General features: G+C 53.8%; 2 protein-coding genes across 2 annotated transcripts; one reads left to right on the top strand and one right to left on the bottom strand.

The window, feature by feature from the left end:
* Window positions 1-719: 719 nt before the first annotated feature.
* CSUI_003942 (rhoptry protein rop9) lies at window positions 720-8,812 on the bottom strand. Its single transcript, XM_068064137.1, has 6 exons — window positions 7,574-8,812; window positions 6,760-6,876; window positions 6,150-6,267; window positions 5,829-5,910; window positions 3,620-5,313; window positions 720-3,137 (listed from the first exon to the last, which is right to left on the bottom strand). Exons 1-5 carry the CDS (start codon window positions 8,211-8,213, stop codon window positions 5,146-5,148), a joined length of 1,125 nt encoding a protein of 374 aa, XP_067923888.1. The 5' UTR covers window positions 8,214-8,812; the 3' UTR covers window positions 720-3,137; window positions 3,620-5,145.
* A 2,104-nt stretch (window positions 8,813-10,916) lies between these two features.
* CSUI_003943 (peroxisomal biogenesis factor pex11) lies at window positions 10,917-16,144 on the top strand. The gene is made up of 5 exons (XM_068064138.1): window positions 10,917-12,065; window positions 12,905-13,040; window positions 13,581-13,708; window positions 14,180-14,374; window positions 14,947-16,144. The coding sequence occupies exons 1-5, from the start codon at window positions 12,038-12,040 to the stop codon at window positions 15,075-15,077; spliced, it is 618 nt and encodes a 205-aa protein (XP_067923889.1). The 5' UTR covers window positions 10,917-12,037; the 3' UTR covers window positions 15,078-16,144.
* The last annotated feature ends 98 nt before the right edge of the window (window positions 16,145-16,242 follow it).

Consider the following 16,242-nt stretch of genomic DNA (forward strand, 5'->3'; position numbering starts at 1 on the left):
TTCCTGACTTGTTCAACTGAGCTTCGTACCTGGTCGGCACAGATAGTTTGACTCTGGCAGCACAATCATGGACAGTTTAGCTAGTCACCGACTGTTCGTGAAAAGCCCAGATGCAGCACCGATTCGTTCTTGTCACCTGCTCTTATCTGGGAAGCCGAGACGGGCGCTGGCTATACCAGAACCCTTGCGTCTGCGAACTGCAAGCACGTGACGATAGAGCAGTGGTGGCGAAGGCGGTGAAAGTGCGAGAGCGGCGAGGCCTCACACTTTTTCTGCTAGAGTGGCGAACCGTGGATTGCTAGAGCCGCCGAGTCGTGAGCCCCGAGGCTCAACTACCAACAACTGTCTTCTTCCTAGAGTAACTTAGTCACTTCAAGTTGGCGGTAAGCCCGTGGCGAACGCATCAGTGCTCGGTTGCTGGCCAAAGAGGCTGGAACAAACAAGATGCTGTGAAGCTCATTTGTTGTTTTCGCACTGGCCACAGTGGCTGGCAATCCCCACTTGGGCTAGAAGGCATAACGGCCACCAAAGCGCAGGAACGTCGCTTGAAAGTGAGGCAACAGGTTGGGAAACCCCGCTATTGTCGGACTACTGAATCTGACTGGCATTAACACTCAAGGTTGCGTAGCCGAGTACGATTCTTACCATTCCGTCTGGAAGGAAGCGAGAGTTTTGTGCATATGCTCAGAGAGAAGGAAAGACCGAATGAAATCCTCAATGGCTTCATGCCGCTCAGAAACTCGTGCGATGGCGTCGGAAAGGTCCTCAGCCCCGGTTCCTTGACAACGCGAAAAAGGTTAAACCCGTCAGAAGAAAGTGTTTCACGCAGTGCGCCGCGTCCGTTGGAGTAGGTACCAGTGGGCTATCCAGCGTCGCGTTCGAAGAAGCCCAAGCAGACACACAATTAGCGGGGTGCATACCCGAAGTAACCTGGGTTTAGGACGCGCATGAACACTCTTTCGGATTCTGGATTCATTGTGCCTGGCTCCGTTAGTTTCACGCGCCCTGCACCGGAGCCAGACTTTTGGTGTACATTCCAATTTCCCTCGAGCTTCAGATCTTGTTTACTACAGCTAGAGCAAGGGGCGCTACGTCATCCATACTGTCATTGTCAAGTCCGCGTCCGCTGGATTCTGAGTCGGCAAGAAAAGGCTTAATGCTTACGACCGGTTCCGGAAGAGTGTCTGTTTCTCATTATCGACCGTGCAGAACACTCGGCAGCTCCACCACTCAGTTTCTGAAGTGCCGAGTCCTCACTCTGTTCTCGTTGTAATTTCTTTGCGTCCTTCATCAGTTGCTCGTAGTCGTCGAGCTCGCTGACACTTTTACTATCCGCTGCTGTCGCCGCCTCCGCAGCCCCGCCGCTGGCGCTCGCCCTTGCCGATCCCACGACATGGCTTGTGGCTGATAGAGCGGCGCGCAACTCATTTTCGAGTTCCCCGAGATCAATGTCTTCATCACTGCTCTCGTCAACCTCACTGATTACCACAGCTGCAGGCACAGTACAGGCTAGAGACTACGCGTGCTGCTGTCTCTGGCCAAGTGCCCAGGACTGGACTGCAGGCTCCCAGTGTCGGTCCTGGTCTACTTCAGCAAGACCTGGCGCCGCTGCCGTTACACGCCACCCTCTGTACGGGCCTCGCAACAACTGTGGAGTCGACTGCTTTATCACCAAGCCTTCCACGCGGTTCGCTTGCCTCAGCAAGGGTTCATGACCAGATACCTGGCACTGGACAGAGCAAATTCCTTTCCCAGACGTACGCTCGATTATGTACTCCGCCTCTTCTGATTTCTCCGTGCCTCTGTTCTGGCTGCTTTTTGGGCTCCTGCCAGAAGCTGTTCCGCCTTGGGACTGAGTGACGAGACTTCTTTCCGCGAGCCCAAGCCTGGGCACTTTCGTAGATTCTTCCCCTTCCATAGAGAGATCAGTCACGAGGCTGCTCACAGGGGGCCTTCTATTCACTAACTACTAAACCGCTTGCCCTGATCATTTGAGCGGATCACAGGGAGGTGAAAGACAGCATCACGCCTTTTGGGCGATAAGCAGGCTCGCCACCTTTACCATTCAGATGGCCTCCACGTTGAGAGCTACTGAGAGGCTGTAGCTACTCTAGCCGCGCCTGTGTACAGCGTTCATTGAGTCACTGTCCACGGGCAGAACTCCGAAGTGCCAAGCGGCGACGTGCTATACAGAAGGGCTGCCCGTATGTGCAGGCGGAAGGGGGAGCGAGGTGTAAGTTAGAATGGTCAACTCAGCAATCGAGACAGGCGGCGGCTACTACTTGATCCTCCCCTGGTGTTTTTAACGGCCTGGATACCGAAGTGGGTTCGCGATCGAGATATCCTCCGGCATGCTGCTGCTGCTGGTTTGATCTTTCTCTCCTCATCGTGAGTCGTCAAAACACAATCCATCGGAACGCGGGGTGCCCTGACTCAGTTGGTATTCCAACAAGACCTTCACACGGGGAAGCTTCAGTTACAGAAGCGCTATAGCTTCGAGATCGAAGGGCGACATGTTGTGGATCCAATGCTTGTCAAGTGCCCAACGAAGTTCGAGGTCTCTCGGGTCACTAGACGAAGTGACCCCGGTATGTGCCACCTGGTTACCCGTAAGATGACTCCAGCTAAGCGATCCACACGACCTGAAAAGTGGAGAAAACCTCCTGAAAGAAACTGGAGGAAGTTCAACTTAGGCTTGGTAAATCGCATCCCATAAGTCCGAAGTCTCTGGACACCGCGGAGGCCTCCAAAGCGGGCGCCCGTAGCCGCCTTCCTACCCTCGTCGCTGGTGAGCTCTCCTTTACCGCCCCTCACATTCAGCGTACGCATGTGGTGACTGACACACCGCGCCAGCGAGCAGCAGCCCGCTGTGGCATCAAAGCCACACCGGCGAACTTTTTGCCGGTTATGCAAACGACAAACCAATCCTGTGACCACAGCTTCCTTCTCACCACTGGGGGACGTTGCAAAAACTTCCTCTCAGTCAAGAATGCCGCGCTCAGACAATAAAGGTGATCTAAACCAGCGTGTGCCTTCAGTGCCAAGGGCACCGTGTAAAATAAGAAGTTCTAGAGGCTCTCATAGTCGTGCGTCGCCTTTAACCCAGAGCAGTCGGATCCCTGCGGTGCACTGCTCCGCTGAAGGAAAGTTATCGCAGGCACCCAGACACAAGAACAGAAAAAAATCTAGGGGGGCCAATTCGCTCTCCGGGCTGCACTGTTTTCGCGGTCGCGTCCGTCAACGCACAGCACCGGTGTACTGATTTGTGAACTGCTGCCGGGCCTGACTCTAGTCACCGTTCCAAGCTTTCCCTATGCGCCTCTCCTGTACGAATTGTCCGATGGTCTCTCGAGTCTTGACATGCCACTTTGAGGACAGCCGTCACATCTCCATGGACCCAGCTGGCAATCGGCAGGACCCGTCCGGTGGACAAACAGTCTCAGCTCTGTGAGCTGTTCTGTCTCCTGAAGTGTTGGCTACTGTCTGTCTTGTCCGCTGAGGCACCAGTGCGGTCGCTCGCTCATGGAGCAGACAAAAGACGCCATAAATCAAGTGTTGACACGTAACAACCCTGCATCGGCGACAAAGCGCACTAACTAAGTACAAAGCGGTCGCTTACGCGCGGCATAAGATTCTGAGCCCCAGAACTACCACTCCCTCCTCTGCCTCCGACCTGCGTCAACACAGGTCCTCCCCGGCAAAAAACCGCTGGGGGGGCTCAACACACAGAAGCCGTAGAAGGTGCCAGGACATGGCCCGTCCGATGCCATCGAACCCGTTGCAGCGAAGGAAGTCGTTCAGAAAACGGTTTACGGTTTCACCGGCCACATTACGCCCGAGGTTAAGCCGTTAAAAACGAACATACTTCACGACTTGCGAACTGACTCTCTTGTGCTGGACACAAGAACCGCCTTTCTCTGCGAGAATGAGAGAGGCCCGTTGATGCGTCTCATCAGTTAGTAAGTGCCCACCGGCCTCCGGTGTATAATCCGTCCCAGCAGCACCGCTACTCGCTCTACTTTCTCTCAACCGGGATCGCATGTGCTAGAAATCAGAACAACAAGCCAACTTGAGAAATGACCAGAAGTCGCGCCCGGGAGCTCGCAGAATACACACCCCGAGTCCTCGCCCCTTCCACCATGCGCGGACACGCACTTCCGTCAACTGTCGCTGGCGAGCAGTAAAACGCGACTTCCTCAAAATCCACCTGCTCCGATAAAAGTCGGCGGCTCACTACAACTGACTTTGATGCCTCTTAACACAGATGAACACCACACGTACAGCAACAGCCTGGGTCCGATCATTCCCCACAACTCCTCTAGGCGATCAAGTGATGAGAGCCCCTGCTGTGCCGGCGGTCGCGAAAAAAATAGCCACCGGTCAGTCCTCCTGTGAATTCTTCGAAAAGTGAACCCATCGACGTCTGACGCCGAACGCACACGAAACCCCACAGCTCACGACAAGCCGTGCCGAGGTCGCCACTCCATGCAGGAACAAATACGCTGTCTAGGGGAACCCATCGTGCTCACTGTACTCGACATGAAAATGCGGTTTTGTCAACTCCGGTGGGTAGGCAATACTAGTACGCAACTTCTTCACGGCCCACCTGCGCCGATACTGGACAGCTGCAGAAAAGTCGGCACCCCTCTACGGCTGGCTGTGATGCCTCGGACACAAAACTCCCGCGAGTCTGAAAAACAATCGAGACGCCTTCAGGCCACCACGGAAGGAACTTTCCCACGCAGACCTTCGCCCCGAATGCATGAGCACCACAACTGGCCATCCTGGGGCCAGCAAACGCACAGAGAGAAGGGGAATCTGAAACGTGTAACACCTCAGGGAGAGCAAAAGCGCTTCCGCTGGCTACGTGTGCAAACATGATCAGATAGAACACTTCGCCAACCCACCACTACAAACAGGTGGACGGCAAATTTGTCCCTCGTTCAGTGCCACGGTGGAGGAAGGGGAATGCCTGAACTTCTTTCCAACCCCGCTGAACGGCAACGAACGTCACCCCAGCAAACATTGTCACAACGGCACTGCTGGAAGCATGGAGATTGAATTATTTATCTTCACTCTCAAGCCAAGAAACGCCTTGAACACGAGAGCGCGAACACGGCACCGCACACACAAAGAAATCATTCCTCACTGCAAGAGAGAAGAACTCGTGATGACCCGGACATTATCGAATGCAAAGCCGTCTCCTTTCACGTGAACGGCCAGCCCACCCTTCTTGAAAAAAGACAAACAGTTACTCAAGTCATCGTCAATGAGAACAATATTCTCCGGAGGCACCCCTGTCAGCTGACTCGCCTGCAAACACGTAGCAGACGCAGCAGAGGAAATAAACCAAAACACGATCTCATTCGGGTGCCTCGAACGCTCGTAGGAGCACTCGGAGTCCGTGACGGGGCCCAGGCTTTCTCGTGAGCTGAGACCAGACGAAGAGACGGATGTGGAACATAGGGCATGCCTTCACCCCTACACAGACATACACCTGGGCACTTGGAACGTGAAATCTTGTGCCTGCCTTGGCTACGGGGAGCAGTAGATGCATCCGTGTCCCACTAGAAGAAAATGCATACTGAGAACGCAGAAAACTTGCAAACAAGAATGCTAACAGGAAACGCTTTTGCGGAACTGGCGGCTGCGAGCACCGCATACTTTCGCTCATAGACTAACTGCCCAAACCTGCGAGTTGTGAACGAGTGCACGCCTGTGCCCTCCGGCACTGGTGTGGAAGCATTCCTATATCAAGCACGCTACCACGTGACGATCTCGTGAACAGTGTACAAGTGTGGTTGTCATCAGTCGAGTGTGTGGGTTACCCTGCCGATGTGGTACAACTTGTCCATCGACATTGGTGCCTTCAAACCCAATGGTTGAAACTCCTCGGGCTCCGTGTAGTACCTGAACAACAGCGCAAGAGCCTCCGGTGAAAGTTCAAAATCTCCACGGTGAGCCTATCTTCTTTGCAAGCTCTGTGACAAAGTTGACCTGTTCAGCAGTTCTAACAGAACCGGTCCCGATTCGAGGACGAAGGCGCCCATACCTACATAAACAAAACCTGGTATATGGAGACAGGTGAAACTTCTGGCTGCACCGCAGACGCGCAAAAACACAAAGCACTTGCAAACGTAGTGTCTTACGCGGGATAAAAGCCGTATACGGCGTCGACACCAAACCGTGCTTTGCTCTCCTTCAAGGTTGCCAGGACAAGCGACTCTGCCGCGAGTCTTCCGTCCTTATGCGCCGCGTCGTGCCAGTCTGAGCAGAGAAATAAGCAATAAAACTTGCTTCGTAGGTATACAAATACATGCGCGGTGCTTCTGATTCTACTGCTGCTGGCCGACTCCAAAAAGGTAACACAGAAAGGAAAAGAACACGAAAATACGATGCGTGCACAGGCACATACACACGCGCCGACCAGAAACCTACTGAACATAAGTGCTTCAAATGAATCTCCACATCATCGAGACGCCTTGCAATACTAGAATATATCAACGATGCATCGCCTTTCTTAACAGTTTCTATGCAGACAGATACTCACAGCTCTATACTGCATGAGTGGCTGTACAACGCAGATACACGTAGTATGAGAGACTGGCAGCACGCAACGGGACTGAGCGGCACAGAAAACATCCACAGGGGGTCTAGTGAACTGAAGGCGTGAGACATGTCACGACGCATGCCATCTGACTCAGTCATGAGATGCATTGCACTCCCAGATAAAGAGACTATCGGAAGGTGAGTACATACCTGAGAAGGTGACGACAACTAAAGGCATATTCCGGCGCTTGATCTCCTCCCCAAGGTACTGGAAATCAGGGGCCAGTGCCTGTAATATAGCTAGATTCGTTGACAGGGCTCGGCCGCCTACAAACCCACAGGACAACCATAGCATATGGCGACGATGCTGACGCGTCCCCGACTGTCCCTTTCTACCTTCTGAGACCCCAGGTTTGTATCTTTCCAGAGTCTTCTGTCATCCCTTGATTGCTCATTACTAACGTCACTCGGTGCTTTGCCTCTAGTGGGGTAAAATCGTAGCAATTAACATGGTGTGCGCCCGAGGCAAGGAGTCGAACCCCATCGACACGGGTACCTTCGCGCCAGGCAGTACACACCAAAAGTATGTGCTCGTGAAGTCGCGGTGTAGATGGGCACGGATGAAACCGAGCCGCGGCGGAGGGGGGAGGTAGTCTCCCGCACATAGCGAGCCGCGTGGCTAGCGTAGGCACGTTTGCGCCAGAGCGTTATGTTGTGGCCGTCCCAAGAGCTCGTCATGGCAGTCGCGTTTACTGGACCTGTGTGGGCGAATAGCACACTATCGATGCGGTGGAAACCACTCAACACCACAGAGGACCAACACCTATACAGTCCGGTGGCTCGGTCTCCCGTTCCTTGGCCAGAAGGACGCCTCATGCCCTAGCCAGCTGGGACGTAGTAACGCGCACGCTCTCCACACTATTCCCTTGCTAACTTCTTTCCCGATATGTGCTTTCTTCGCCCTGAAGCACAACCGCAGCGTTAGCGTCCAGCGGCTCTGTTTGTGTGCGTGAGTGAAGCTGACCTGAGTGGAGGGAAATTAGGGTCCTGTCGTAATCGGTGGCAACCACTTGGACTCCGCATCTTTGCAACGCATCAACAAAAGCCTTCGCAGCCTCTTCTCCCTTCAGGCCGTGGTGCTTGATAGCCTCAACATCTTTCGAAAGCTGCTGGAGGCACGGGTGCTTCCTGACCGGGGCCATGGTCTTTGCCCCGTGAAACTCAAGTGCGGCGAAGTGCTTCGCTAACCAGTCCAGGAGACGGTCCTTCGCCTTAGCGTCCACAGTGCCAGAATCGCCCTGTTCTGAAGAAAGCGCTATAGTGCTCGGATGATTTTGATGGTGCAAAGACCGTAATCCGGGCAAACTGGTTGGGGCACGGCGACTACGAAGGGGCGCTTCTGAAGTTTCGTTCACTGTTCCGAAGTGAGGGAGGCTTCGGGCCAGCGACGCGCGGAGCGCACGAAAGGCATCACTGAAGAAACTTGCCTCTTCACCATTCGGACTGTCGCCGGTCGCGGGAGGAGACCCAGGCAGCCGTTCATTGCTTGAACAAGAAAGTGGCGAAAGTACAAAAAGAAGCGGGACAGCAAAACACACAGTCCGCTGGAGAACAGAGAAGCGATAGAGCGGGAATTTTTTGTGACGCAGACTTCCCTCTGGCATTGCTACAATCTAGCTTCACGCGACGAAATGAAGGCCGTGGCTTCGGTGTTGATTTCGCAGCGCCACTCACGACAGGACAACGCGCGCGGCACAACAGCGAAGAAAGGAGCCGTCGGCAGACACGCAAACGAGGGGCCGAACGGCGGCGAGGGGCGGGAAGCGACAGCCGACGGAGCGCGGCTCCACAGTAACACGGTTGAAGGACTGAAACAAAAACACGCGAAGGCGATTTCCTCAACGCATGCAGAATGGAAACGAAGGGGAAATCTGAAAAGAATTTCCCGGAAAGACCTGGCCGCTTCAAAGTCACTTTTTTCGGATACTCTGATAACCTCGGGCCATGCCTGCGCCTTTTCCCCGTCCAGCCCGTCGACACCCTCACTCAATCAGAGGAGTGGCTTTTCCGAGCAAAAGGCATTAAAATCATACCTGCAAACTCGCTCAATCGTCTTACGAAAAACTTTCTCCTCTCGCAAAGATACGTCTCTAGGAAAACGCAACGGCCCCTAAATTCTACTAGTGGCCCCCTACTCGTCACTCTCGACGGCGGCTCCTCGCGCTGAACGCCCGCGAGACGTTGCTGAGCGGATACGTTTACGGTACCTCGACAGGAACACAATGAAGCACGCACAGTCACGAACAGCCGCTGTACTCTCCCCTCTCGTGTGCCGGTGGTGTCCCGGGGATCGCTGCCAGCGCCGCCGCAAATTCACCCGTTGCAGATCACAAAGTATGAACGAGATCGCCGAATAATTCCTCTGTGTTTCGGTATCTCTTTGATTGTGGACTGCGGCGGAGACTGCCTGGCTGTTACTGCCTTGCTTGGTTCCCAACTTAAAGTAACTGAAGTAGTCCAGCGACTGTACAATTTCTCTGATACTCGACTGCTCCTTCGAGTGTCCCTGCGGAGACGGGAAGTGTAACGGAGTGCCACACGTCATTTCAGGGCTGGAAGGCAAAAAAACACAACGCCTTTCGCGGTTAATCTTTTTCCGAGATACGTCAATCCTAGTGACCTCCGATATCCCTGGGGGCAGTTGTCAACTGCTTAGGCGCTGAGTAACAAAGGCGGGACAAAGTGAAACCTATCACATGCCCGTTGTGGAGGCGCTGGTAAGCACGGGCTAAAGCGCCCCACTATGCCGACACACGGGACATCCCCCAACGCGGGACTGCAGAACATCAGACGACGAGCGCTATCTCCGTGGGTTGAGCAGCCCTGGCCCTTGATCAGCCGAAGACTTCAGAATGGAAGAGGCAGCCAAAAGCGGGCGCGTATTCCCTCGCTGGGTTGTAGGTCTGTTGGGGAATGCTGAAAGTCACGAAAAAAAGAATTGCGGCCCGGCTTTCAAAACGAAACTGACAGAAAGGAGCATCCTGCTACCACTCGGAGTGGATAGTGAGACAATCGTCCGAGTAGGCGGCTGCGATGCGAAGTAGGGCAGCCCTGCCCCTCTCTCCCCTGCAGCCGCGGGCGAGTCATGGACAGGAGACGAGATCTCTTCAGTAAGATCCGTATGCCGTGTTATGTCACACGGGCCATTAGTGGCCCGCCAGCTGTAGGGGGAGAACTGGGAAGGCGCGAGGCGGATGTGCGCTCTGCTTTACTCCCCGCGACAGCGCCTCATGGTTTGCCCCTCCGTGGAGTTGCACTTGTTACGTACAACGAGGGAGTGGTGAGTGAGAGTGTTGTCGCTGCCTCGAGGGAAAGGCAACTCGGTGCAGCGGAAAGTACATGGCTCCGTTCCGCCTTCGTTCCTAAAACAGCGGCGAATTGCCATGGTGCTTGGTTCGGAGTAACAGCTGACTCTCTAACCGGTCGTCGACGCTGTAGTGGCAGTTGTCGTTGCAGGGAAGTGGACATTACCGTTAGACACAGCCAGGTAGATCGATAGTATATGCGAGGTAGCGCAGGACATGGCACCGACTACCAACCGTAGGCGCCACGGACAGCACTAGTGACAGCGCAAAAAAAAAAAACGCAACGCATCAGTTCGTATGTAGGCAATGCAACAGAGGCAGCAGCCACCTCATTCGCCACGGTGCTTTGCCTCTGCCCCACGCGATGTGAAAGTATGAGGGTTTGTCTTACGAGACAGATAAAGCAAAGTGTTCCTGAGAGGCTTTTCAGAGATATATCGGCGCTCCTTTCTTGGTGCCCTTGTCCTCTACTCGCGGTTGGCCGTGAGTTCAGGGTTACTGAGCTGCAGAGGATTCTACGTAGGGTCTCTTTGTGCCGAAGGAGCTCGTGGACTATGCTGCGGAAGCTGTGTCGCGCCGGCGGAGGCGACGCAGCAGAGCCCGCACACGAACATTGTAGAACGGCATTCTGGAGAATCTGTCCGCTAGTCTCGTGAAACCAGTGCGCTTGGCGATGCACGCTGGCCGATCTGAAAGCGCCGGCGCTAAGGGAGAGAAAGCCATCGTCCACGAGGATCTAGGTTTACATAACGCTCAGCCTCCCTCTCAGCTGTCGTGAATGGGCTGACTTGGCCTTGGGACACGGAGAGTCAAAACGGGCGGAACAACGTGGCCGAGATGGAGGAAAGCGGCTCAGAATCGCACCCTTGCGCATCCATAAATGTTCAGCTCACTTTTGATCGAGGCATGCGCCGCTGACCGCGTCACCCGTGGTAGCCCTGGTGCCTTCCCTGGAGGGCTGAGAGGAGAAACCGGCTTTTTTGCCGGGCATGCCACTCTACTGGCCCAGTGAAGCCGCGAAAGCAACCACTTTGTGTGTGCTTGGCTCTGCCATCTGTGGTAGGTACAGGCTGCAACAAGCGCTGTCGACGTACCGTTGAGAGTTTTGAGCACTTTTTTCTGTCAGGAAGTCGCCAGACAGCGTCTCTCACGATTCTGGAGATGGTCCGGACCTCCCTCTCTCCCCTGCTAATAAAGGGAATGTTTTAGTGTTTGGAGTGATTTTGTAGACTAAGATCGACGTGGCGTCTCCGGGGGAGTGCCTACGCTTGTTCATCCGTTCACAGGCGTTCTTGGCATCTCCTTTCAGAGCATTCCCAACAGTGCATGACGCTACCTCTAGCGCTTCTTGCGTTTGATCTTGGTAGTGAGGCAGACGCCCATCAACCTGGTGGCTAAGGACACACTGGCGTTTCTTTGGGCACAACTAGGGCAGACATTTGATTTTCATCTTCGCTTCGTGGGGGCGTGGGCGAGCGACTCCTCTTGGACCTGAGGCAGGCTTCTGGTCAGCTCCACACGCCGTTGAGCTTGTGGTCGCTATGGCGCTCAGCAAGCGGGACGAAGCGGCTCACTTGGTGAAGTTCTGGTCGTCAGCAGGTAAGCTGTCCTCATCCCATGGCAAGGGGTAAGCCTCACTCTGTGCAAGTAACTTCTGGAGTAGCTGGCTTAGCCCAGCTGGGCTTGCCTTTTATGAAGGATAGGTTATTTCGGTCACGGTGGTTGCCTGGCATTTTTACTGTGTTTGTAAAAAGAGCTTCCCTCCGTGGCCTGGTGCGGAGCAACCTGACGCCTCGTTACTTCTGTTCCTGAGTGACTGTCTTCGAGGAGATCAGGCGAGCGAGACCCGAAGAACCAGGTGTCGGGTGACCTGTTGGTTAAAATGAGCTTTTTACGAGGTGTACGCAGAAGATGCAGCGTTTCCAGAAGGTTTACTCAGCCGTACGTGTAGTGCAGCTAGCAGCTTCATTCTAGGGGACAGCCCCAGTGCAGCGACCCGTCGGGCGTTTGTCCCATGTTCATAACATTCTGATTATGGCACAGAAGGGCGAGACAAGTCCACCAAATGCCTGCAATACGGTAGCAGGGTGGTATCCTGGTTTCTGTCCGGTAGAGATCCTAAGATGGCTGCCAAATTTTCCTCGTTACAAGGTAAGCTGTGCAGTGCCAGGTGAAAGTTGCACAGCGGTTAAGGTCTGTGCACCGCACGAAAAAAAACTCTGGATCTCAGCTTTGCTCCGAGCGTGGAACAGGCAGTGTTCGCCGGTAAACTAGACGGTGTTTGGGGAACCTCTGCAGCAGTCCGAGCAAGCATCTTCCTGAATCTCAGCCCTTCGCTCCGAGTGTGTATCAAGCAGTGCTGATCGCTTAACTAAACAGTGTCCGTGGTGCTTCTGCCGCAGTCCAACCAGGCTACCTTGATAACCGCAGTACCGATCACAGCGGAAATCGACGTGCGGGGTTCCAAGACAGTGCGGTTGATAACAGGTGCACTGTTCGCCGTGTGAGTGGATTCCCTCTCAAGTGGTGGTCGGCTTTCTGCATCGGGAAGGAAACTCTTGTACCTAGCAGTCTTGCATTGCTTGCCTGTGGCTTGCGTTCCAACAACTCTTACCGGCAGAAGCCGGCCACGTGTGGCGAAAAGAGGACTAACTGAACAAATCTCTTGAATCTTGGAGCACTTCTGTATGCTCGGAGCACCAGGCTATGATGGACTGTTGTTACCATTGTAGACGTTACAGAGGGCAAGGCCATCCTATCGCATTTCCCTTGGCCTTCTCTCGGAGCTTGGTTCTGCTCTGCCAGAGTCCAAAGAAACGGTTCGGTATAGACTGCCATCAGGTTTCTTCCTTTCTTGGTACAACAGTGCCTCTTTCCGAAGTCTCATCGTCGCCGTAATCGGTGTCAGAAAAACGAACCCCGGCTGCGACGGAAAAATTTCCAGGTAGAAAAGGAGGGATGAAACTCCTGCGCTTCGATCTCGTGTGCAGGGACATCTGCTGACAGTCGGAAAATCTTTCGCCTGGGGAAATCTTTAAACGAGTATTTAAAAATCAGAGGTCTTCTTGTCAACTTTCTCCGGTCTTTCTACAAGTCGCCCGCGGCGCCTCTGGATGAACAGCAGCGGTCTCAGGCAAGCCCTCGATATTTGTTGGCGCTTCACAGGACCATTTGGATGTGAAGGAAACCAGCATCACGCTAGAAACACAAGCAAGCTGGAAGGCAGGTCAAAGCGCCGTCCACTTCGTTGCGGAATAGTGATACGTTGAGTCTGCGTCGGGGAATGCGTCTGTTCACCCTGAGAGCGAGTTGGGTTCACCAACCTGTTTTTTTTTCGCAGTATCTCCGAGTGCTTCGGTGGGAGGTTTCGCGCCTAACGCTGTTGGCCTGCAGTGGCCGAACTCCGTTCTCCAGTCCAGACTAGCGCACTTCAGTCCACCAGTCGGTGTGAATTTTGGGCTCACCGAGACTGGGTTTCTCGTAGTTCCAGGCTTTGGATGGGGATGACTTGAGTTTGTATTCTCATTACGTCGATGAGACGCAGAAGGACGCAGAGTTAGTCAGGACCACCAGAGGCGTCCCGAACCCGGCCTCAACACCGTACGATTTCTGAACTAGGCGCACATGGATTGAGACCCATTTTTGTTCGAGTGTCTCTCCCTTCAGCTTCTACAGCTCATCAGCCGTCTGGGATTCTTCTGTTACTGGATTGTTGACAACCTTCTCATTCTTTCCAAGATCAAATTTATCGGGCTCAACACTCGCAGACTCGGCAGACTATGTGGTATCTTCTGGTAGGCTTCCGCCACCACGAGAAGAGCAGACCACAAGCTTCTCCTTCCACCTGCGTTCCCGTGTGGTCTATGATGCTGCTGTTGTCATGCAGCAGTTGCCCAGCTTAGCAGTGAAAGATTTCTTCGATACTTGGTTCGTTCTTTAGAGGAAGAGACACCGGTGTATCGGCCATGAACGCGCTCACACACACGAGCACCCAGATGGGTCAGCTCAAAACGCATCAAGGCGGAGCACAGGACGGTTCTCAGACTCCTATTTCGAGTGTGACTTCCTGTTGGTGTGGGTAGCATCTCAGTATGGATCTCCAGGTGAAGCTAAGGTGCGACGTTTTTCTGAGGAGTTGGGTACGAGGTGTTTCTTCTGTCTGTCGTGTTCTCTGCACGGGAACGGACGCGGCGAGAAATGCTGCTTGCCTCTGTCAACGAGGATTCCAGAGCTGTCTCATGTTACTCGATTACGCAGGCTTATAGGCCTTTGCGCTGCACTTGCTAGCGAGTTACGCATTCTTCGGAAACTGAGAGCGGAGCAGGAGAAGAAGCTGGAGACCGTGGCTGAAACTTCAGAGCACGACGGCAACGTCGAGCGATTCAAAGACGCAGCTATAACATTGCGGCAGCTGCGGCAGGACAAGTCGGCGTCAGTCCTTAACGTCGTCAAAAACGTTTGTACGTAAACAGTGGGGCACATGCACCGTTCTGTGTTCTTCCGAACCCTGTGGGATATGTGCTGCCCACGAGGTGGAGCACCGCATAGAGTCAGTAATCAGTGAGCAAAGCTGATAAGTTGGGGTGTTTACCGCATTCTAGCCGGGAGAAGGGAAGAAATGGGTTCAACATAGCCATCAGCCCTAGTAAGTATTCACAGACTCACGGTAAGAGCCAAGGGCATCACGAGCGAACGAGCTCGCGTGTGGATGTTAGGAGACTGTAGACTAGCCACCTGGACTCTGTATCGGCGGATGCTGACGACGACGGTGTATGAGAGGTATATGCTAGCCCGTACACACACCTTTCTGGATACTCTGGTCAATGTTGGAAGTTTCACCGTCCGTTTCAAGCAGATATATACACTCGGAAGCGCTCCTCCAGGATTCACGTGCCCTCCTCACGGCAATTCACAGTCGCGAAAACATCGTGTGAGAATCTTGGTTCAGCGGGAAGATAGAGGTCGTCAGCAGGTTTGTCTTTCTTCTTTGTCCTGCGTATGTGGAACTCGACTGCGATGTGTATCTGCACAGCTGACATGGTCGTTGCGGCGAACCTGGCGCAGGTACCGCATAGAGTCTTGGGCCGCCCTTTCTCCGAAGGAATCGTCGGAAGCGCGGGATTCATCAGCGGGGCAATCAGTTGTTATCAGCTCTACGAATGAATTCCTCTAAACTTCCCTCACGTGGGTATGATCACATCCAGTCGGTGGCTATACTAGGCCGCTCACCCACTCACGTTCCTCACCTGGGTCAAGCGGCGGAGGCCCTGCGCGCTTCTCTTCACTGGAGACGCCGTTTGCCTTTTGGAGGCGGGGGTTGTTCATCTGTGGCTGTTAGTTGACTGGTTGTAGCTGTTTACAAGAGGGCTCTGTTTGGAAGATTTTATCACCAAAGAAAGGGCAAGGGGTTTTTCCGCGGTCTATTGATGCCGCCCCGCTCCTTTATTCCACGCGCGCTCCAGAGCAAGAAAGTTTTCTTTAGAGTCTTCTTAATAGCAGGCTCCCGAGAGATAAGCTTCAGGAAAGCTCAGCGCCGCCCCCCCGGGTAGTTGCGTCGCGGAAACTCGCGTTGGTTATTGGCCAGTGAGGATGGAGAAAGGCAATTGTTCTTTGGAGCACCACCGCGTATCAGCAGTTAACTCATGTCTCTTGGCTTCTTAGGACGCTGCGCCTCCCAGAGAGTTTCTGTATTCACAGTCCGAAAAACATCTGCGTGGAGCGGTAGGGCTCTAGATCTTTTCGCGTGAGATGTCGTGCACGTTCTTGTGCTTCGAGCTGTCTCTCTCGGGAGACCATGGGGATGCGTTAAGCAACCTGTGACTTGCAGAGGTTCTCCTGCGAAAGTGAGAGTAGGTACGACTCGTCTTTGGAGTGAAGGCTCGTCCGAACCGAAGTGGCGCGTGAGATGCTTCACGCAGGTTACACCCAGGCACCCGCAGGCGAGTTGACACCGACTTCCTCCTTTCAAGGGTAGTTGTCAATACACCGAGGCTGTGCAGTAGAGTTCAGTTTCCTTCTTTTCTAATCGTATTCAGTCGGTCGGAGGAGTCGGGTGAATCAGCAGATACATTTCGGGCACATGCTGTTTTCCAGCTAAGCACAGGTCATGCTGGGATTTGGTTATAAGTGCGTTCTACGATGCGACATGCAAACGCTTCAAGGTGTAAGGACTTCCCCCAAGGGCTGTCGTCGCTGAACAGTCAAACCTGCCAAAGAAAAGCGAGCCAAAGACTTGGAAGCAAAATCTTTTAACCGAAAACGTCTTTTTTTTCTCAGGTATGAGGACCATCTTCGAGTCTCGGAGCCAGTCCGAGAAGGTACGCGCGGA

The sequence above is a fragment of the Cystoisospora suis genome (genome assembly GCF_002600585.1).
Source record: "Cystoisospora suis strain Wien I chromosome Unknown contig_1778, whole genome shotgun sequence".
Lineage (NCBI taxonomy): Eukaryota > Apicomplexa > Conoidasida > Eucoccidiorida > Sarcocystidae > Cystoisospora > Cystoisospora suis.